Genomic DNA, 23,330 nt, shown 5'->3' with positions numbered 1-23,330 from the left:
AAAATTCCAAATTTGACCTGGTGGCCTATTTTTTTACCCTTGACAAGCCGACTATGCCCATGTTCATGCTATAGGAAGACTACCAATAGTTTCATGACACTCCTATAATTATTATTGTCTTAGATCTCGAGGGGAAACACAAAGTGTGACTGATGGAAGAACAGAATGACTCGCATCAAGAAGGTTGGAAAATTGCCATGGTACCTCAGCCAGATCCATGTGAACTAAATTCTATGAAAATAAGAATTCAGAAAGATAGACAAAGCAGTAATTGTATACTCCTCTCTTTGACGGAGTTTGACAGGCTATGAGATTCATCACCATCACTGCTTTAGGTCAAACACTGACACACACACGCCAAAACAAAAGCTTTCCAAGTTTATTGCATGATTAACTAGTTGCTGTCTCAATTGTCATTGAAACCTGCAGCGATTTTCCTTGTCCAATTGGGAAAAGTACCCGTACCGGTCCAATTGGGAAAAATCGAGTCGTGAAAACCTCAAAATTAGGAAAAATCGAGTCGTGAAAACCTCAAATTGGGAAATTGGTGTATTTGATTTTTTGCTCCAAAATACTTTAAAATTGATAACCAAGTGTTTTCAAGCTGTCAATATTATATAAACCTAGGTTCAAGCTATAGAGCTGCAAAGGGAAACTAACTAAATGTTGCTTAAAAAAAAAAAAAAAAAAAATTTTTTTTTTTTTTTTACCTTTAATTGGGAATTTAATATTTAATATAAAATTTGTATTTTTTTTCGTAATTGGGAAAGTGCCGTTTACCGGTACTTTATAAAGAAGGAGGAAAATCGCTGACCTGGTATTAGGTACCAAAAGCTACAATGTAATGGGCCCAAGCCACAAGACAGCATTATTAATAAGATTTGTGTTATAAGTTTTGAGCTCATTCATTCATAAATTATTGCAAGGTTGTGTGGTCATTCGCCAATACATACACATAAATCCTAGTTACCCTACCATATAGACAACTATATACATGCCTCTTTTCTATGGTGCATATATATCCAATAATCCTATATAATTACTACATTTGTACTATGATTAAAACAAGAGGGCCTGAAAGGCCCAAAGTCGCTCACCTGAGATTCAAAGGAACTGACCTGTTCTGTGCAGCCCAAGATGTAATAAGAACAAAACGTTCTTACCAACTTTCATGACTAGTGAACATCCTGGCAGCCATGTTTTTCAACAGACCACAACCATTTTCATATACATCCAAGATATCATTTAAACAAATATTCTGACAAAGTTTCATTAAGATTTATAAGCCCATATAAGGAAATATGCCCCACCCACTGGTGATTATGGTTTTCAAGCAACTATTTTCGATCTTGTCCAAGATATCACTGGGACAAATCTTCTGACAAAGTTTCATGATGATCGGACAATAAATATGGCTTCTAGAGTGTTAACAAGGTTTTACTATAGCTTTATAAGGAAAAATGGCGGCCATGTTTTTCAACCAACCGGAACCATTTTCGAACTTATCCAAGATATCATTGAGACCACTCTTCTGACCAAATTTCATGAAGATTGGAAATAAATGTGGCCTCTAGAGTGGTAACAAGGATTTACTAAAGCCATAAATAGCCATATAAGGAAAAATGCCCAGCCCCCTGGTGGCCATGTTTTTTAAGCAAATGAAACCATTTTCGAACTCATCCAAGATATCTTCTGACCAAGTTTCATGAACATCGGAAAATAAATGTGGCCTCTGTAGTGTTAACCAGGTTTTACTATAGCCATATAAGGAAAAATTCCCCGCCCCCCGGTGGCAATGTTTTTCAACCAACCGGCATCAATTTTGAACTCGTCGAAGATATTATTGGGATGAAACTTCTGACCAAGTTTCATTAAGATCGGACAATAAATGTGGCCTCTAGAGTGTTAACAAGATTCTACTATAGCCATATAAGGAAAAATGCCCCGTTCCTTGGCAGCCATGTTTTTCAAGCAAACAAAACCATATTTGAACTCATCCAAGATATTATTGCGACCAATCTTCTGACAAAATTTCATGAAGATTGGACAATAAATGTGGCCTCTAGAGTGTTAACAAGGCAAATGTGGACGCGGCACAAAAGCTCACCATGAGCACATTGCGCTCAGGTGAGCTAAAAATATATTCTGACTATTCATTACGATAAATGTGTTTAAGAATTTCATAAACACAAACATACGCTATTTGCCACAAGTGTTAAGTGAACAGTGCGATGTGGGAAAGTGGTTTCATGGCGCACAGTTCAAATTTAATTGTAACAACCAATGGACGAATGAGTTTAAATTTAGATGCAAGAAGATACAAAGCAATGCTTTATATTGCATCATACTCAGTCATGCAAAAACGTGATTCCCAAGGACTTCCTGATAATCGCGGAAAAATAACAGTGAATTTCTGTTAACAATTACCCTGCCTTTAATTGGAACAAATCGTCTTGATTACTAAGGGTATTTAATTTCTCTTTTCATGTTACGTTTTTAATTGCATTTTAGCAGACAGTATTAAAATTTATATTGTCTACAAATAACAATAAAGTGAAACATGTATGGTGAAACTTATTAAAGGTGTCAATGATTCAAAAGATCGATAGAACATACAAAGTTACATCAAATGAGCGTGAAACAATGCTACTATCACATCAAATTCCCCAGCAATGGTTGGTCTCTAATCGATTATAATTGAGCCATTATGTTATCAGCACATTGAACGTTGAATATCAATAAAACACTCCTGACCGAAATGGAAGGTTGGAGAAACAAGAGCACCGCACAGCGGGTGCCAACGCTCGGCTGTGGGTGCAGTTTTGAATGAATGAAAGCTTTTCAGAAAAATTTTAGGCCACAGTGACCTTGACCTTTGACCTAGTGACCCAAAAATGGGTGTGGCGTGTTGAACTGATCAAGGTGCATCTACATAATTATGAAGTTTCAAAGTTGTAGGTGGAAGCACTTTGATTTAAGAGCATATGTTAAAGTTTTATATAAGAGGTCACAATGACCTTGACCTTTTACCTAACGACCCAAAAATGGGTGTGGCGTGTAGAACTCATCAAGGTGCATCTACATTAAAGTTTCAAAGTTGTAGGTGGAAGCACTTTGATTTTAGAGCCAATGTTAAGGTTTGAGCACGATGCTGACGGCGGACGCCGAGATTGCTATGAAAACAGCCGAGCTAAAAATGGGAGCCAAGACTCTCCCTTGATATACTGGATTCAGCATTATTTACCGAGAACATTATATTGGATTTACAGTGTATAGACTTCATAGACTAAGAGGACAAACACGCTGAGTGGTATACTCAGGGTTCTCAATAACTTTTGAGCCAACAGGCCAAAATGTGAAACCAACAGGTCTTCTAGGGGGGTCCGGGGGCATGCTCCCCCTGAAAACTTTAAAATTGAGCACTTGATTTCCTGCATTTTGGGTCATTTTAATGGTCAGCCAAGCACTCAAATGTGAGCATTTTTTGTATGCATTTTATGAATTTTAGCTTTTTTAACTAACAAAAGATAAATTAGCCCGTTTTTTCCGTCCAGCACTTTTTAGTTACATCCCAAACTAGAAATGGCGCGGCAGAGGCCGACGCGTATCCCCACGCCGAATGTTTGACCTAGGTGTGCCCCAGGGTTGGTAATGGGGCCATGCATAGCTGAGATTGACCGTATTGTCATAAGAGAAGTTCATCATCAATTAGAAGTGAATTGGTGTAGAAATGAAGAAGTTATAGTAAAAGGCAATTTTGGGTGGGTGTGACATATGTGGGCAGGGCGCCCCAGGGTTGGTAATGGGGCCATGCATAGTTGAGATTGACCGTATTGTCATAAGAGAGGTTCAGTATCAATTTGAAGTGAATCGGTGTAGAAATGAAGAAATTATAGTAAAAGGCAATTTTGGGTGAGTGTGGTCTATGTGGGCGGGGCGCCCCAGGGTTGGTAATGGGGCCATGCATAGTTGAGATTGACTGTATTGTCATAAGAGAAGTTCAATATCAATTTGAAGTGAATCGGTGTAGAAATGAAGAAATTATAGTAAAGGCAATTTTGGGTGGGTGTGGTCTATGTGGGCGGGGCCCCAGGGTTGGTTATGGGAACATGCATAGTTGAGATTGACCCTAATGTCATAAGAGAAGTTCAGTATCAATTTGAAGTGAATCCGTGTAGAAATGAAAAAATTATAGTAAATGGAATTTTTTGGTGGGTGTGGCCTATGTGGGCGGGCGCCCCAGGGTTGGGATTGGGGCCATGCATAGTTGAGATTGACCCTAATGTCATAACAAAAGTTCAGTATCAATTTGAAGTGAATCCGTGTAGAAATGAAAAAATTATAGTAAATGGAAATTTTTGGTGGGTGTGGCCTATGTGGGCGGGGCGCCCCAGGGTTGGGAATGGGGCCATGCATGGTTGAGATTGACCGTATTGTCATAGGTGAGGTCCAGTATCAATTTGAAGTGAATCGGTGTAGAAATAAAGAAGTAAATGTAAAATAACCTAAAAAAATGAGTGATAATTTCTGACGCGGCCCCACCCCAACCCCTATAACTTTTGACCCAGGGGTCAGATCAAAATTCCAAATAGTGCACCGTCGCACATATGCTCATAGCTACCATGTGTGTAAATTTCAAGGTTCTAGTGCTTTTAGTGTAGGAGGAGATAGTGGCCAGGACGGACGGACAGACGGACGGACAGACGGACGGACAGACGGACGGACGGCGGAGATCACCACAATATCCCCACCTTTTTTTCAAAAAGCGTGGGGATAAAAAACATGTAAAGTATAAATTTCATGAATGTATTTGAAAATGTTGTGGCCATATTTGATAAGATTAACATAAAACTTGTTGATAAATATCATAAAACTACCAAGTTCTACCCTGTTAGTACAAACATTTGTGATATGACCATGTCGATACATGCGGATTCTGGACAAAAAAGGTATACCCTTTATAGTGCCCATGAGTTCCTGTTTCCATCTCTCTACCAAAAAATCTTGGGCAACTTACCTTTATTTCAATATTATTAATAAAGGTTATTTCTTGGATATAAAACTTAAAATAGGCACAAACCTATACAATTTTCAGTCAGACAATCATTATTTTTTACGAATGGTGATGTAACAGTTCGTGTCCTATATGTTACATCTTGAAGTCAGATCTCAAACTGTTTTAACATCACTTGTGTAGCGTCTACAAATGTTTTGATAGGAACAAGGATGAGGTTGAAACGCCGTGATGACGAATCAATGCCGTTTATTTCAAAGAGAATATTTAAAGATTTTGTATACAAATCATGTTGCTAAGTGGTGTCCAATCTGTTACATCATTGACTTTAAACCAATATAAATTGTCTGTTTTTGCCATATGCCTTAACATATTTTTTTTTCAATTTATTAAATCGTAGGACTTTCCACAAACTCAGCATTTGACTGCTTTTTGACCGATTCCAATTTGCGCCTTTTCATTGTTGTTGTTGTTGTTGTTGTAATACTTTAAGGGAGATAATCAAGCGATGTCTTTGCTTAATAGCAAAAAGGAGCAAAATTACCGAAAATACACTCACATTTCGAAAGGTCAATTGCCGATTTTCCGAATCTGAGTGATTTTGAACCGGCCAAAATCTGATTTCAAACGGCCGATTGGGCCAGCGGCCGGCTCTTATTGAGAACCCTGTATACTCATTAGGTAATCAGATTTTCTTCAACAAAGCCTCTATAGGAAACTCTTATTGTAGTTTATCTATAAAAAAAATAAACCTGAAATTTCTGTGCAAAATCTTGGAACTGCAGACGACCCAGAAAGTCCTCCGTCACATTGGCCTTCTGATCAATCAACTGCACCAAATTCTCCAGAAGCTGCTTAGCAAACACTTCATGTTCACGCAAGTTCACGTCAATAGCATTCCTAAAAAAGAAACAAGCATTTGAGTCTTAATTAGGTTCCTTTGTATTGAAGTTAGCATTGGATATTGAAATTGAAGTTAGCATTTGCACTGACGATCATTGGCATTGAATTAAATTTTGAAGTGTTCTGTTTTGTATTCGAGAGTCAGAACTGACTGATTCCAGCAGTCTCATTTAATTTACTCTGTTCTTGGGCACTTGAATTCTGACATACATTAGTTGACAAAAGTTTTGCGCTTATGAAAACACCCCACTGCTAGCATATTTTGTAACAATTAATAATAATGAAGCAGCTGTGGTGAAAACTTATCATTTTACCAGTTCTGGTCCTCAATCCAAGGCGCAAAAAAATGCCGCACTTCTATGGGGAAGAAGTTATTGTAGTTGCTGTAGGCTTGCTGTACTTGTTTCAACGCCTCTGGGGGAAGTTGCTGTGTGCGAGCCCACAGGGCCATTGTTGCTATAAAAAACAATACAGCAAACTCAGTACAATAAAATTTTTGCAGTGCTATAACATGCTAATTGTTAATCTGATTATTTGTCACGTTTACAGAAAATAGTATGGTCTTTTTTCATTTTACGTCCTTTTTGGAATATTGAATTATAGGCATTACAACAGAAAATCATGCAAGTAACCTTTTATGCACGACCTGAGCAGTGTTCTCCATAAGCATTGGAAGCCATAGATTTCACCGGTTACATTCTATCTAGATACCAGCTTCTTTTCCCAAAATATCAATTGAAATTATGCAAATACACCATATTTGCTCCATTTTACTCCATAAGTATCCATAAGTATATAACTGGCTTCTGAAATGAGATCAAAACAAAAAGGGGCACCATCGACAGAAAGAATTGTGGAATTCAAACCATACGGCAGCCAATTCAACCATGTTTGTTTTATAATAAATGTACAGCAGCTATATTCATAAGTATCTAGAGGGTGCAATATTTAAACTGTGTCAAATTTACTTCCTGCGTTCACAAGACACGAGGCTACCCGTATGGCTCTGTTTGTATAGCGTTTCCTATGGAGATTTGACACGTTAATTCGAACCTAAACAAACACAATGGCGGATACGTTCGAATACGTTCGAATTTAGCAATGAATAGGAGACTTAGAGATGTATATGTTACATTGCATTGTCGGGAAAAGGTTAACCTGGAAAAAATGTTTATGTTTTTATCATTGAATAATTCGTACAATTTTACTTTTTTTGCCTGACATACTGTCAACTTGCGCTGGTGACTAGTAAGAACAACATGCCGCAACTTAGACGGTAATAAATAAAATGTCAACAATCAAAGTAATAAAGCAATCAATCAAAACCCTTGTGATAACAAATAGGGGTACGTATTGATAATTGACACTATTGTTGCTGTTTTTTTACTCGCTAAAATTTAATTAGCGAACTTCGGTGAGTGGGAGCTATAAGCTAAGACGTAATTGACACGTTTATTGAACTCGATTCCACCATTACCTAGTTTTATTTAAGAAAGCAAATAATCAACTAAATATATAATTTAACATCACTTAAAAATATTTTAAACCAGAGGGCCATGATGGCCCTGAATCGCTCACCTGACTAACAAAATACAATACCAACCCAGATTTCATCAAGATAAACATTCTGATCAAATTTCATAAAGATTAGATGAAAACTGTGACCTCTAATGTCTACACACAGTTTTTCTATTATTTGACCTAGTGACCTAGTTTTTGACCCCAGTAAACCCAAATACAATCCCAACACAGATTTCATCAAGATAAACATTCTGATCAAGTTTTATAAAGATTGGATGAAAACTGTGACCTCTATTGTCTACACAAGGTTTTTCTATTATTTGACCTAGTGACCTAGTTTTTGACCTTGTGACCTAGTTTTGACCCCAGATGACCCAAAGACAATCCCAACCCAGATTTCATCAAGATAAATATTCTGACCAACTTTCATAAAGATTGGATGAAAACTGTGACCTCTACTGTCTACACAAACAAACTGTTGACGTTTTTTCTATTATTTGACCTAGTGTCCTAGTTTTTGACCTCAGATGACCCAAATACAATCCCAACCCAGATTGCATTAAGATAAACATTCTAACCAAATTTCATAAAGATTGGATGAAAATTGCGACCTCTATTGTCTACACAAGGTTTTTCTATTATTTGGCCTAGTTTTTGACCTAGTGACCTATTTTTTTACCCCAGATGACCCAAATACAATCCTAACCAAGATTTTATCAAGATAAACATTCTGACCAGATTTCATAAAGACTGGATGAAAACTGTGACCTCTACTGTCTACACAAGGCCTTTCTATTATTTGACCTAGTTTTTGACCCCAGATGACCCAAATACAATCCCAACCCAAATTTCATCAAGATAAACATTCTGACCAAATTTCATAAAGATTGGATGAAAACTGTGACCTCTACTGTCTACACAAGGTTTTTCTATTATTTTACCCAGTTTTTGACCTAGTGACCTAGTTTTTGACCCCAGATGACCCAAATACAATCCCAACCCAGATTTCATCAAGATAAACATTCTGACCAAATTTCATAAAGATTGGATGAAAACTGCGACCTCTATTGTCTACACAAGGTTTTTCTATTATTTTACATATTATGTGACCTAGTTTTTGACCTAGTTTTTTCTACCCCAGATGACCCAAATACAATCCCAACCCAGATTTCATCATGATAAACATTCTGACCAAATTTCATAAAGATTGGATGAAAACTGTAACCTCTGCTGTCTACACAAACAAATTGTTGACGGACACACGCACGCACACACACACGCACGAACGCACGCACATATGGACGCCGGACATCACACGGTCACATAAGCTCACCATGTCACTTCGTGACAGGTGAGCTAAAAACGAAAAAAAGTTCTCCTATTCAATTACGTTACAAGATTAATATAATGAAAATTTAATGTATGTATAGTAATAAAGTGGATACAAAATATGTAAAAAAAATAAGATTGCATAACAGGATTGGGTGCACTAACAACAGGGAATAATCTACATGTGCGTCCGACGTCTATGACGCACAAATATCGAAATAGACGCATCGTTTTGAAATATGTGCGTTCACTCGGACTCATTGCTGAACTGTATCCGTTAACGCATACGCGAATCACGATAAGTACGAACCATGTTGTGTACGAGTCAAGAGTGTAGCAATGAATGCTGAGTTTAACCGAATGAGGCTTGAAGACTCCAACAAGTCTTTTGATTGGCTCTAGTATAATATGAACCAATTAGAATCAACCTTTTAAATAGAATGTGTTTTGATATTTTCTAGAGTCCCCGGATGAAAACCTGCTTTAACTTTGTGTAACTTAGTCATAAATAATACAGAAAAAATGCCTCCGAAATAAGGTGTTGAAGCTTAATCCAAAACAAACAAATCTAAACTTTAATAACGGTAGGTCAAAGGCTCGCAATTCGGATGCTAACAGTGATATTATCAAGCTCACAATTCGGATGTTAACAATAATATTATCATCGATTTGAATCAAGTTGAAATGTTGTAACAGGTTACATTCATGTAACAGATAATGTTATAGCCTATGTGAAGGCAAACAATTAGTTTTTTTGGTTTCAACAAGTTTTTGAGATAATTAAAAGTTTAATGCAAGTATAGTTATTGAGCTAGTGTGATTTAGACATATTTTCTTCACTACTTGGTATCTTGCAAAATTTGTGACCCATTCTTTTTCAAGGTGGACTCATTAATTTTGGCCTGGGACTCATTGGTCTAAAATCTGCGAGTTCAGGGACCCATACATGTAGATAGTAAATTCTAGATTATTCCCTGCTAACAATATACAGTAAATTGAGTAAATGTATGAGATTGCATTTAGTAACTTGCTTTATGCATATATATTGCTCCGCAAGTTAAAAGAAAGCATTCAATAATATATTGCTATTGCTTTCATGTGTCTTTATAAACACATTTTAGGCTTAAAAACACAACACACTCAAATTTGGTAAATAAGTTTCTTTTCTATTTGCTGTTTTGATTCATATTTAATTGTGAAAGAGGCTCTTTTTTACTCTTATCAAACGGATATTAAACAAGCTTTCAATACAAAGAACAAATGCTCAAGAAATGAAAGTTCAGAAACCTAAATCACAAGAAATCTTTGAGCAAGAACAAGAGGGCCAAGATGGCCCTAGTTCGCTCACCTGAGAGGAGTCGGTTCATTCAATCTTCACCAAATGTCAAACTTGACCTAGATATTGTCCAGACAAACATCCTGGTCAAGTTTCATCATTATTTCATCTGCGAGTCATGATCAATGTACCTGTGAAGTTTCATGATCCTACGCGTAAGCATTCTTGAGTTATCATCCGGAAACCATTTTTCTAAGTTGAGTCACCGTGACCTTGACGGCCATTGTGTGAATACGTTTTTTGGCACTGTGACCTTGACCTTTGACCTAGTGACCTGATAATCAATAAGGGTCATCTGCAAGTCATGATCAATATACCTATGAAGTTTCATGAACCTAGGCATAAGCGTTCTTGAATTATCATCCAGAAACCATTTGACTATTTAAGGTCACCGTGACCTTGACCTTAAACCTAGTGACCTGAAAATCAATAGGGGTCATCTGCGAGTCATGATCATTGTACCTATGAAGTTTCATGATCCTAGGCATAAGCATTCTTGAGTTATCATCCAGACACCATTTAACTATTTCAGGTCATCGTGACCTTGACCTTTGACCTAGTGACCTAAAAATCAATAGGGGTCATCTTCAAGTCATGATCAATGTACCTATGAAGTTTCATGATCCTAGGCATAAGCGTTCTTAAGTTATCATCCGGAAACCATTTTACTATTTCGGGTCATCGTGACCTTGACCTTTGACCTAGTGACCTGAAAATCAATAAGGGTTATCTGCAAGTCATGATCAATGTATCTATGAAGTTTCATGATCCTAGGCATAAGCGTTCTTGAGTTATCATCCATAAACCATTTTACTGCTTTGGGTCACCGTGACCTTGACCTCTGACCTAGTGACCTGAAAATCAATAGGGGTCATCTGCGAGTCATGATCAATGTATCTATGAAGTTTCATGATCCTAAGCATAAGCGTTCTTGAGTTATCATCCGGAAACCATTTTACTATTTCGGGTCACCATGACCTTGACCTTTGACCTAGTGACCTCAAAATCAATAGGGGTCATCTGCGAGTCATGATCAATGTACCTATGCAGTTTCATGATCGTAGCCATAAGCGTTCTTGAGTTTTCATCCGGAAACCATTTTACTATTTCGGGTCACCGTGACCTTGACCTTTGATAAAGTGACCTGAAAATCAATAGGGTCAACTGCGAGTCATGATCAATCTACCTATCAAGTTTCATGATCCTAGAAATAAGTGTTCTTGAGTTATCATCCGGAAACCATTTTACTATTTCGGGTCACCATGACCTTGACCTTTGACCTAGTGACCTGAAAATCAAAAGAGGCCATCTGCCAGTCATTATCAATCTACCTATGAAGTTTCATGATCCTAGGCATAAGCGTACTTGAGTTATCATCCGGAAACTATTGTACTATTTCGGGTCACTGTGACCTTGACCTTTGACCTAGTGACCTGAAAATCAATAGGGGTCATCTGCAAGTCATGATCAATCTACCTATCAAGTTTCATGATCCTAGGCATAAGCGTTCTTGAGTTATCCGGAAACCATTTTACTATTTCGGGTCACCGTGACCTTGACTTTTGACCTAGTGACCTCAAAATCAATAGGGGTCATCTGCGAGTCATGATCAATGTACCTATGAAGTTTCATGATCCTAGGCCTTAGCGTTCTTGAGTTATCATCCGGGAACCACCTGGTGGACGGACCGACAGACCGACCGATCAACATGTGCAAAGCAATATACCCCCTCTCCTTCGAAGGGGGGCATAATAAATATGTTCATGTAATAAACGCTGAAAGCTATAACGTTAAATGAGATAATAACTATAGTGTTTTAACAGATACAGGATTTTATCGCTTATGCCAGGACCTATGCCTATGCAAAGATTAATTTAGTAATAGTAGACATGCTAGCTTAGCGAAAAAAGATTATTCGTAGATCTATCAGTGCAGACAATCTAAGCGTAATTTAAAAAAAAATCAATTTCTTAGAATGAAAGAAATGCGATTTAAAAACCTAAAGAATTTAGGAAACTTTTTTAAAAAGAAGTCATTTAATACCACGGATGGTAAGATAATATTGATATAGATGCCTCTTTGAACGTTATCTTCTTCAAATATAAGTGACGAAGAAGAAGACATGTACATGTATCATTTTCTTAATTAATGTATTACTATTTTGCACATGCACTGGCATATGCCGTAGATTGTACTGACATACTGATGAACTGACTTTAGAATGATATGTTCTTTTTATTATTTCAATTAATCCTTAACATATAGGCAGCAGTATTCTATGTCACTGACTCGCTGCATATTATCAATCTAGTGAAAAAAACTGCATCACCGTTTATTGGTGAACTTAGCCTTCTGTTAGTTACCTTCACATGTATCCTTTACCTTCGTGAATATAAAAATATTTGGTGCGTAACATTGTCAAAGATCATCCTCTGTGCACAGTAATTTTGTTACATTACACTCCCAATCATTTTGGAATTTGAAATCATTCTCGTCACGGGATTAAACCCTCTGGTAGAATTGCCATTCTTTCGCTTTGATCTTTATGTTTCATCTTGACCTTTGGAGCTTAAGGCACGGGTGTTAAAATTGTGCAACACATGTCTCCACATGGTAATCATTTGTGTCAAGTTATTTTAAAATCGCAAATTCATCATGAACATAACAAATATCGAGTGATAAGGACATGCGTTTATATGCATATATATACAGGAGCAGTTATAAATACTGGTACCGTAAAACGTTGTGTATAAGGCGCATTTGTGTTTAACGCGCATGTACTTTTTGAAGCAAAAAAAAAACGGGAAAAAAAGTTTTTGAAGCAAAAAAAAATTGGGGGAATAAAATCCGTACCGTAGGCTAACTGAAAATCGTTTTATTTACATTGCCGATCTCACCCCTTCTTGTATTGTTTCAATTATTAAACATTAACAATATAACTTGTTTGTGTGTGTTTTTTATAAAATCATATTACGCGTAAAAATAAATGTTCGATTTGAATAAATTATGCATGAAATGCACACTTTCCTCGAGGAACTAACTTAGTAGAATTTTATGAATATTCACATTTGCTGAATACAAAAATGTGTTTTCTTTCCCACAGTAATTTTACCTAAAGAACATATTAACAAGAGGGCCATGATGGCCCTGAATCGCTCACCTGACTCATTAAGATCAGATGAAAACTATGACCTCTATTGTCTACACAATGTCTTTCTATGATTTGACCTAGTGACCTAGTTCCTGACTCTAGATGACCCAAATACAATCCCAATCCAGATTACATCAAGATAAACATTCTGACCACAGTTCATAAATATTGGATGAAAACTGTGACCTCTATTGTCAACACAAGTTTTTTTTATTTATTTGACCTAGATTTTTACCCCAGATGACCCAAATACAATCCCACCCAGATTTCATCAAGAATTCTGACCAAATTTCATAAAGGTTGGATGAAAACTGTGATCTCTAATGTCTACACAAGGTTTTTCTATTATTTGACCTAGTGTCCTAGTTTTTGACCCCAGATGACCCAAATAAAATCCCAACCCAGATTTCATCAAGATAAACATTCTGACCAAATTTCATAAAGATTGGATGAAAACTGTGCCCTCTATTGTCTACAGAAGGTTGTTCTATTATTTGACCTAGTGACCTTGTTTTTGACCCCAGATGACCCAAATACAATCCCAAACCGGATTTCATCAAGATAAACATTTTGACCAAATTTCATCAAGATTGGATGCAAACTGTGACCTCTACTGTCTACACAAACAAATTGTTGACGGACGGACGCACGGACACACGCAGGCACGCACAACGGACGCCGGACATCACACGATCACATAAGCTCACTGTGTCACTTCATGACAGGTGACCTAAAAATATGTGTCGGAGATAAACATGAACAGTTGTGGTTAAAATCCCATAGAAACAAGGGCTGTTTGTACAACATGCATGCCCCCCTATATGGGCTATAAGTTGTAGTAGCAGCCATTGTGTGAATACGTTTTTTGTCACTGTGAATGGTGGTGGTGGTGGTGGTGGTGGTGTAGTAGTAGTAGTAGTAGTAGTAGTAATAGTAGTTGTAGTGGTAGTAGTAGTAGTAGTAGTAGTAGTAGAAGTAGTAGTAGTAGTAGTAGTAGTAGAAGTAGTAGTAGAAGTAGTAGTAGTAGTAGTAGTAGTGGTAGTAGTAGTAGTAGTAGTAGTAGTGGTAAAAGTAGTAGTAGTAGTGGCAGTAGTAGTAGAAGTAGTTATAGTAGACGTGGTGGTGGTGGTGGTGGTGGTGGTGGTGGTGGTAAGTGGTACTAGTAGTAGTAGTAGTAGTAGTAGTAGTAGTAGTAGTAGTAGTAGTAGTAGTAGTAGTTGTGGTAGTAGTAGTAGAAGTAGTAGTAGTAGTAGTAGAAGTAGTAGTAGTAGTAGTAGTAGTAGTAGTAGTAGTAGTAGTAGTAGTAGTAGTAGTAGTAGTAGTAGTAGTAGTAGTAGTAGTAGTAGTAGCAGAAGCAGTAGCAGTAGCAGCATTACAAGACCAATACTTAAGAATGATCAAATGGGAAAAGGTAACATAGCACCAGCAGTAAATATGGGGCTCATTTACAGGTCAGATTTGGAATCTCTGCTGTAAAATGAGATTTTGAATGAATTAAAGGGAGGCAAATCTGTAATAAAAAGAACATGCATAAACTGTAGTTGTTTCCCTTGTTTGAACCATGCTAAATCCTTACAAGTTTGGAAAGAATTGGATGAAAAATTTGGACTTTATTGCATTAACACCATTTTCTCAATTCAAGGGGAGGTAATTCTGTACTTCATGGACCAATAATGCTCATTTTTTGTAGGGTTCGTGTCCTCATTGATATAAAGACACTGTGCAAATTTGGAAAGGATCGGACATAAAATGTGGAAGATTTTTGAAAGTTTTCACAAAATAGGCAAAAACGAATAAACATGCAAAGTTCAACGAGCTCCTGCGGCCATGTTTTTTGACGAATCAAATTTCTTTGAACAACTTTTTCAGGGGAGCCCTCAAAGGTCATCCCTGTGAAATTTTTTGAAAATCTGATGAGCAGTTTCTGACAAGAAGATTTTTTAAGGTTTTTACCATATATGGTCATGGCGGCCATCTTGGTTATGTTATCAATTTTTTTTTAACAATTCTTTTGTCCCATGACCTAGGGATGCTCCACATGAAATTTAGTTGAAATTGGCTCAATGGTTTAGTAGAAGAAGATGTTTACAAATTGTTTACGGACGGACGGACGCCGGACGCTGAGTGATCACAATAGCTCACCTCGAGCTATCGCTCAGGTGAGCTAAAAATGCAAGAAAATACATACCTTACATTTTGATGACCTGAAGTATGGCTGACTTAAAAACTGATTAATTCAGACACGCATGAATTATTCCTATAAGGTTCCAATAAACTTGGTAAATTTGTGGTTACTATTGAGTTAATGATGTTAGCACAATTCGAGCTGACAGAATAGTATCAGGTTTTAATTGTGTGTAATTTAATTCGCACCTCTCGCTTAACTCAACGTTCAACCAGTATCATGCGAAAATGGATCTTATTTAATTGTGGTTCCCTCTTTGGACTTATGTTGTCTGTCGACTTTTAGAATAATGTGTCAGTAAATGTATTGCTTCAGATTCACAAGCTTTTTTTTAAGAAATGAAATATGCAAATGTATCTTATATATATTTTTTTTGTTTCTTTAATGTATCTCATTATTTATTTGTGACTACGTGCTTATTTTTTTTAAGAAATGAGAGATTCAAATGTGTCTTATTTATATTTTATCCATGTCTTAAATGTGTATTATTTATATAAGACTACATTCTATACTGCCAGTGTCATGCGAAAATGGATCTTATTTCTTAATATCCACCTTCACACTTTATTCTTTATTAGCGCCGTCTTTAATTACTATTTAAAGAACAGATTACTGTGAAATTAATAAAAATGTGCAACGGTGATATTGATCCATTCACGTTGTTAATTTTAAATGTACACAACAATTTAGCAATAAATGAAATCAGTTATTTTGGCAGTAAATCCTTTTCTTCCAGTACAGTAGCCAGGTGCCTGTTTATTGAGCTGACAAGATAGGGATCATCACAGCAGGTTGCTAATACACAGTGTAGACTTCCCCTGTTTTATTATTGTATTTGTTATTTACCTGATTGGAATAAATGAATTTGTATTCAATCGGGTCTGCTGGCGTTATGTTAAAGGTCATTTTATGTGAAAAGCTGGGTTTCGGACATAATTTCAATCGTTTTGCTTTTATACACAATTTTTGAAACAATGAATATATTGGCGCGATGAAACATGATTTATATATCAAGCTGACAGAATAGTTTCAGTTCTTAATTATGTGTACGGTAATTTAATTCCCATCTCTTGCTTAACTCAATGTTCAATGCACGCGTACTTAACAAAATTATAAAACATCACGTGTTTTATTATATTTCTTTTTATAAATTATGCACAAATATTATATGTTATACATTATTTTATTTTATTTTTTTACTCAACCGGAAAGAAATAATAAAACATTGTTATATATAAAGCGCTTTACTTTTGCAAAATGCTACATTAAATAAGGAAATATCTTTTTTTTTTTGTTACGTGCTTGACATATTTATAAAAAAGCAGTTTTTTGTAATACAATCGGAATTTGACCTATTTGATGCAATCCACACAAAAAAATTAGCGGCCAAGCGCTCGGCCGCTGATGGTGTATTGTAATTTGTAGTATATACAATTATGATAAGAAACAGTAGCAGACAACAGGCATCAGGTTCATAAGAAGAACTGATGTATTTATTGGACGTGAATAACATCACCAACAAAAAATGTTTTGAAACAATAAATTTGCCCAGAATAATTGTATAACATTATTCATCTAGCGGCCAAGTGCATTAATCTGTTTTACTTTTTAGTAATACCATCTTTTTTAAACTGGTAACGGAAATAAAGAAATATCGTGTTTTTTTGGTTAAGTGTACCTGCTTGAATTAATTATTGTATTACATGTGCCGCATTTAAGATACTACATCCGCACATCAGACCATGATATATATATTTGACATAAGACCACACCACAGTGAGGCGTTATGAGAGACAGTAACGATAAGGGTGATAGGTGACATTGACGCACAGACTGAACAAAGTTCATGTTATGTTATGTACGAGTGAAAGGCCGCACGAACGTAAGGAACAAAAGGACGGACGTACAAAGGAACGAACGAACGGACGGATAAGCGAATTGAGGAATGAACAGACGGACGGATGAATGAAGGGACAGAAGGACGAAGGAACAGACGGATGAACGGACGCATGAAGCCATGAACGGACGGACGAACGCACGGACGGACGAAAGAAGGGACAGACGAACGAAGGAACGGACTAACAAATAAACGGATGCACAGACGTGAGAACGAAGGAACGGGTGGACTAAAGGAGGAACGAACGAACGGAGAGACGAACGAAAGAAGGGACGGATGAACAAAGGAACGGACTAACGAACAAACGGACGCACGAACGAAGGAACGACGGACGAACGGACGGGCGCACAAATAAAGGGTCGAACAGACGGGCGAACGAACAGACGCACTAACGAACGAAGGAATGGACGGACGCACGAACAAACGGATGGACAGACAGACGAGTTCCCCATCCAGATCAGCACTTTAGGCGACCGCGACCGCAGAAGTGTATGTCACAGCGAGTGTATCATTACTAGAAAGCTTTAAGTGACCAATCCAAAATTGGTCCTATTGAGATAAGACCAATCACATTGGTGTGATTTGTGAATGTTTCCTTTTCCCCCCTAAGTTTCTATTTCTTTTCCCCTGTAATTGCTTATGTTTCTTTCCATCAATGTTAGTGGACTTGTATATACGTTGCATTCTGTATTATGTTTTTTGGACTTGTAAGTTGCATTTTGCATCTTGTATTGTCAATTTACTACGACGTCATGACATAATGTCATGCGTAAATATATTATTTATCAGGATAGGGCTCCACTAAGGTTCGCCTTTCAGCCCAATCCTATGTCAATGTCATGTAACTTGTGAATATGTTACTATGTCGTAAAAAATAAGTTTAAACCAAATAACGTTACGTAACATTCACAACAGGTACCATAGTGGCCAGAACAGAAATTAGTAGTGGTGTGTAATCTATATTTATATTGGATTATTACATATATGTATAGTCACGAGTAAAGATGAAGCATAAACAAAACAATAGTGCCCATCACACAAACATGATTATTATTAACAAGATTTTGGTAGATTTGGGTATCCTTATTATTATTATTTAATTATTATTAACTTCTGTGCTCCGGCGTTATAATTTGTTTACATCTTCGTAGATTGTTAATGGAGTTTTTAACACTCCAATAATTGATTTTTGTGTTCTTATCATTGGTTCTGTATTGTTAAATGTTACATGTTGCAATGTTAACATCGAAATGATATTAAAGACAACTAAAACTATTTCCTGTAATACATATTTCAAATGAAGTAAAAAATAAATACCTTGGCATGATGGAACAACATTTATAAATCAAATAACGAGTTTGCATTTCAATAAATTTCAACATTAGAGCAAATGTATCTCAAAATATCACCAATTCACCGTGACCTTTGACCTTGTGACCTCAAAATCAATAGGGGTAATCTGCAAGTCATGATCAATCTACCTATGAAGTTTCATGATCCTAGGCGTATGCGTTCTTGAGTTATCATCCAAAAACCATTTCACTATTTCGGGTTACCGTTACCTTGACCTTTGACCTAGTGACCTCAAAATCAATAGGGGTCATCTGCGAGTCATGATCAATCTACCCATGAAGTTTCATGATCCTAGGCGTATGCGTTCTTGAGTTATCATCCGGAAACCATTTTACTATTTCAGGTCACCGTGACCTTGACCTAGTGACCTCAAAATCAATAGGGGTCATCGGCAAGTCATGATCAATCTACCCATGAAGTTTCATGATCCTAGGCGTATGCGTTCTTGAGTTATCATTTAAAAACCATTTTACTATTTCTGGTCACCGTGACCTTGACCGTTGACCTAGTGACCTCAAAATCAATAGGGGTCATCTGCGAGTCATGATCAATGTACCTATGAAGTTTCATGATCCTAGGCCCAAGCGTTCTTGAGTTATCGTCTGACAACCACCTGGTGGACGGACCGACCGACAGACCGACCGACATGAGCAAAGCAATATACCCCCTCTTCTTCGAAGGGGGGCATAAAAATGTTTTCTTCAAAATGTTTGTACTTTTTTCAAGTTGACCAAGTTAGTCACTGTGTGGTGTGAAAACTACTACCCTAATTGTTTTGTTATTATTGTTAAACTTAGACTATATCCACCAGATGATTGTTTGAATACTGAAAGTGTGAAATCTGCTAGGTTCTGCTGATCATGTTTATTACGCATTATTGTTAGATTATTAAAATTGATACTTTTTTACAAAATTCAAATAGCATTCCGTTCTTCTTCATCACACCAGGGCTTTCCTTAGACCTCAAATCTCAAGAGTCAAGGACTCTTGGGACCATATTTTCAAGAGTCAAAATCAAACTTCTGAGAGTCCTAATAATAACGCAGGACAGTCAATGATTTTTTGCAATTTAAGCAAATTACTGAGATATAATATATAAAAAGCAACAAATAAAAAGATACATGTATGTTAACATATATTTCTTACATTTTACTGTCACTACAACACTATGCATTTAAACACAATATTTCAATGATTAATAAATACAAAACATGTATTCTAATACAACATTAACTTCATGTATACAGCAGAGTAATATGTCATATGTTCTTCTTTCGCACGTTTGGGGGTGTTAGGGGCACTGTCATTTAGATCTAAAGTACGCTTTGTCGTTGGCGTCTTACACACACTTTCAGAGTTACTACCTATTCCGAATTCAAAAAGGTTTCTCTGCGAAATTTTCCGAATGCACAAGCACAATTACACTTTGCACAATTACACTTTATCCAATAACTTTGTTTGACCGTTTCGCGTGGCTATTAAATTAAGAATGAAATACAAAATGTGAAAAAAAAAACATTTCCGCTGGCTATCACAAAAAAAACAACAACATACGGGTGGTACCTAAACACAATAGCCTATATAAATCGGTAAACTATAAAAGGAAATTATTTCTACTCGTCGATAAAGGTGCCTCCGTATTTAATCCCATCAAAAATTCCGACGCCCTTTAATTATTTCATGTGCCATCTTCACTGAAGACGTGCGACAAACACGCCGTTTTCTATGCCTTCTCAAACGGTCAATTATTACGCCTACATGTATTTTGCAATCAATTAGCTCATGCAAAAATTGTCACTTTGCCACAAGGTCAGTTATATCGGTTCTATAGTTATTTTTAGCAACTTTGATGCAGAGCGTGTAATTTGACGTTGTAGACAGTACATATGCCAGCATAACTTTCGCGCGTCTTTGAACTGAGCAATCATGAAGTAAAACAGTGATAAGTAAGAAATATCTCAAAATATGCTTTACGGTGTTCTGTGGATATGGATGTTATTATTTAATATTGAACATTATTAAAACTGACGCGGATGAGTCCATTCTGTTTTAGTGGGTTTATAGTTCTTCTTAAATGCTCTGAGCTTTTATGAGTACATACGTACAGCTCAGAGGGTCAATAGCTGGGAGTTGGATTATTGCAACTAGGTGGGTTTAATACACGTCTTTTCCGCAAACAGCTGATCACAAACGCTATGATAAATAATGGAAAGTTAATACACGCGTCATCGAACCAGCAGTGTTTTAATTGGTCAATACTAGATTTCTTAATTAACCAAACTCCGCCTACTGGGTGGACTTGTGCTTCGATGATTGGAAACGGGCGTTAACGATTAGCGCGTACTAAATGAGATACTCCGCCCCGAGCCAATTATCGCTTAGTCTTAACAACTTTTGATCTCGTTGACGCAAGTCGGTATATTCCCCCGGGTCAAATGTGACGCATGACGTAATTTTCTCAAGAGTCAAAAAGGGGTCTTCTGTAACTTACAAGCGTCCAAACCCGGGAGCTCGGGTCAAAGGAAAGCCCTGATCACAACTTATTTCCCCGTCGAGAACCCCACCACCGTGCGCAAATAAAGGAGCCAATGAAAAGCAACGAATGTATAGGAAACTCCAGCTGATTTTGACATCCGGTTGTTAAGGTCAAAAGGCAAATAAAACAAAATTTATGCATCAATTGTTTTAAACTTTTGTGTTGAAATACAATCAAATGAATGTCAGGCTATGAATTAAGCACAGTTTAAGTTCATCATATTTCCTTACAACGCGCATGCGCAAGATTCAATCCTTAGGTGGTCGAATGTATAGGAAAAGAGGCTAACATGTTTATGAAGTTTATTCATTATTTTCCTCAATTTGTCTCAAACGACGTCTGTTAAGTTAAGTGCACCGATTCGCTGCGCAGAACTGCACCCATGTTTATGAAGGGGTGCATATGGACTGCCAGAGCCGCCATAGAAAAATTATCAAAGGCTCTGGGAGTCCGTTTATATGGACTAATCGCCGTACGACTAGCCACTGCCACAAACAAAACATCATGATTGATCCAGCAAATGCAGTGCAAACTTAAAGTTTCGAAATCTATCCTAGATGAATAACGTGCAGGTAAAAGGGAAATTGACTGTAAGAAAGATAATTACCTTACTGTAAAAGTAGACAATCTAGCCACAAACATGTAATAGAAGTTGTGGTGGGTTTTTTCACTTAATAAGAAAACGACCCATTTTCTAGGAAATTGTATCAGAGCATTTTGATAACGTTGGGTTCATTGGTCAATCAAAACCAATCTGTCCAATTAACATCCTTGTTACAAAAATAGGTTACGTGATAATATACACAAATTTTAGACGCAAAATAATCCACTGGTACCCGGCCTCATAACATCATATAGTGATTAAAATGAGTGACAATGTAACACAATATGTCTTCAAAAAGCGTTCAGAGATTAAATAGATATTCGTGTACTACCTAATAAAAACAAAGCAGATAATTAAGAAGGTCGATGATGAGACTTTTCGAACTTCATACTGTTTGGTTTAACTATCATATACCACCCCATGTAACCCTAAATGGTGTATTAATTAGTTACAAGTAACTGAAGACCTACTTGTTACATGATTAAAGATTATTGCACCACATTATTAAATTGGTTATAAATTGGGGAATAATGTACTGATGCTACGCATGTTAAGAGAAAATTATTAGGGCTAACATTTAAAGGTATACCATACTAGTCTTTTAACCATAATTGTAAACAGAAGAATGTTACGGATTATATATATATTCGATAGCGTGCATTCATAATTTATTAAATACTTTTGACGTATGCTGTAATTCAAGCTCAGCGGCGATGTGCACGCTCTGGGCAAATTGTGACCTATATGTTCTTTTAAGAAAATACCAAATTTGTAACAAAAAACTTTTAAATGCTAGTTCTGCATATAAACTACCTACCAAAGATCTATAAATAATCATTGTTTATAAATGCTTATTTACAGATCTTTGTTCCTTCGACAAAACTATATATATATATATATACCTTTTTCCAATTTCAAGGTATTGAAAATAAACAATTTTTACTGATCAGATAAAGTTACCTCGAACTTAATCGCACTTAATGCAATTTAAAGGTATACCTGTAATTAAAGGGTTGTTATATTTTCTGTTGAGAATGTGTGAACAATTTTCCAAGATCTGTTAGTTCCTAATCTTTGAAAAGATAAGTGTTGACAACTTGTGACAGACAGACAGACATAATAATTTATTAACGTATAATTGTTTACAAAAACACAGTAAAGCAGTACAAAATCTGTATAGATAAAGATCAAACCATATCGTTTAATTTCCGGTACACCTCCATAACGTCATGTTTTTATACGAAGAGGTGCAACACCACAGCGGAATTTTCCAATTCAGTACGTTGTGCTCGACTTATCGTATTACACTCGACGAATGGCTCTACAGTGAACTTTGTCTTAAACTGCCTATTGCTCCGAGGTTTATTACCCCGATTTTCGCGTATTCGATGATGTTCTCTATTAACGATGTCTTCCAATTTACGCTAAAATGTGTTCAACATGGCTTGTTGATAGCTATTAATTATTGAGTTTAGTTGATCTTTGCTGTATAGATGACCAT

General features: G+C 36.6%; 1 protein-coding gene across 7 annotated transcripts in view; it reads right to left on the bottom strand.

Annotated features, from left to right (window-relative positions):
• Window positions 1-21,963, bottom strand: part of LOC127859291 (signal transducer and activator of transcription 5A-like) — a 68,592-nt gene extending 46,629 nt beyond the window's left edge. For 6 of the 7 annotated variants that reach the window (XM_052396533.1, XM_052396537.1, XM_052396538.1 and 3 more), the window contains exons 1-3: window positions 21,833-21,956; window positions 6,232-6,373; window positions 5,767-5,914 (exon numbers count right to left, since the gene is read on the bottom strand). In XM_052396533.1, coding sequence (XP_052252493.1) covers window positions 5,767-5,914; window positions 6,232-6,368 — 285 coding nt within the window. In that variant the 5' untranslated portion in view covers window positions 6,369-6,373; window positions 21,833-21,956. Of the gene's footprint in view, window positions 1-5,766; window positions 5,915-6,231; window positions 6,374-21,832 lie in introns of all 7 variants that reach the window. The other variant, XM_052396534.1, reaches the window with a different exon arrangement.
• Between the last annotated feature and the right edge of the window lie 1,367 nt (window positions 21,964-23,330).

The sequence above is a fragment of the Dreissena polymorpha genome, chromosome 15 (genome assembly GCF_020536995.1).
Source record: "Dreissena polymorpha isolate Duluth1 chromosome 15, UMN_Dpol_1.0, whole genome shotgun sequence".
Taxonomy (NCBI): domain Eukaryota; kingdom Metazoa; phylum Mollusca; class Bivalvia; order Myida; family Dreissenidae; genus Dreissena; species Dreissena polymorpha.
The sequence above is the reverse complement of the archived record's forward strand: the minus strand, read 5'-3'. Positions and strand labels throughout refer to the sequence as shown.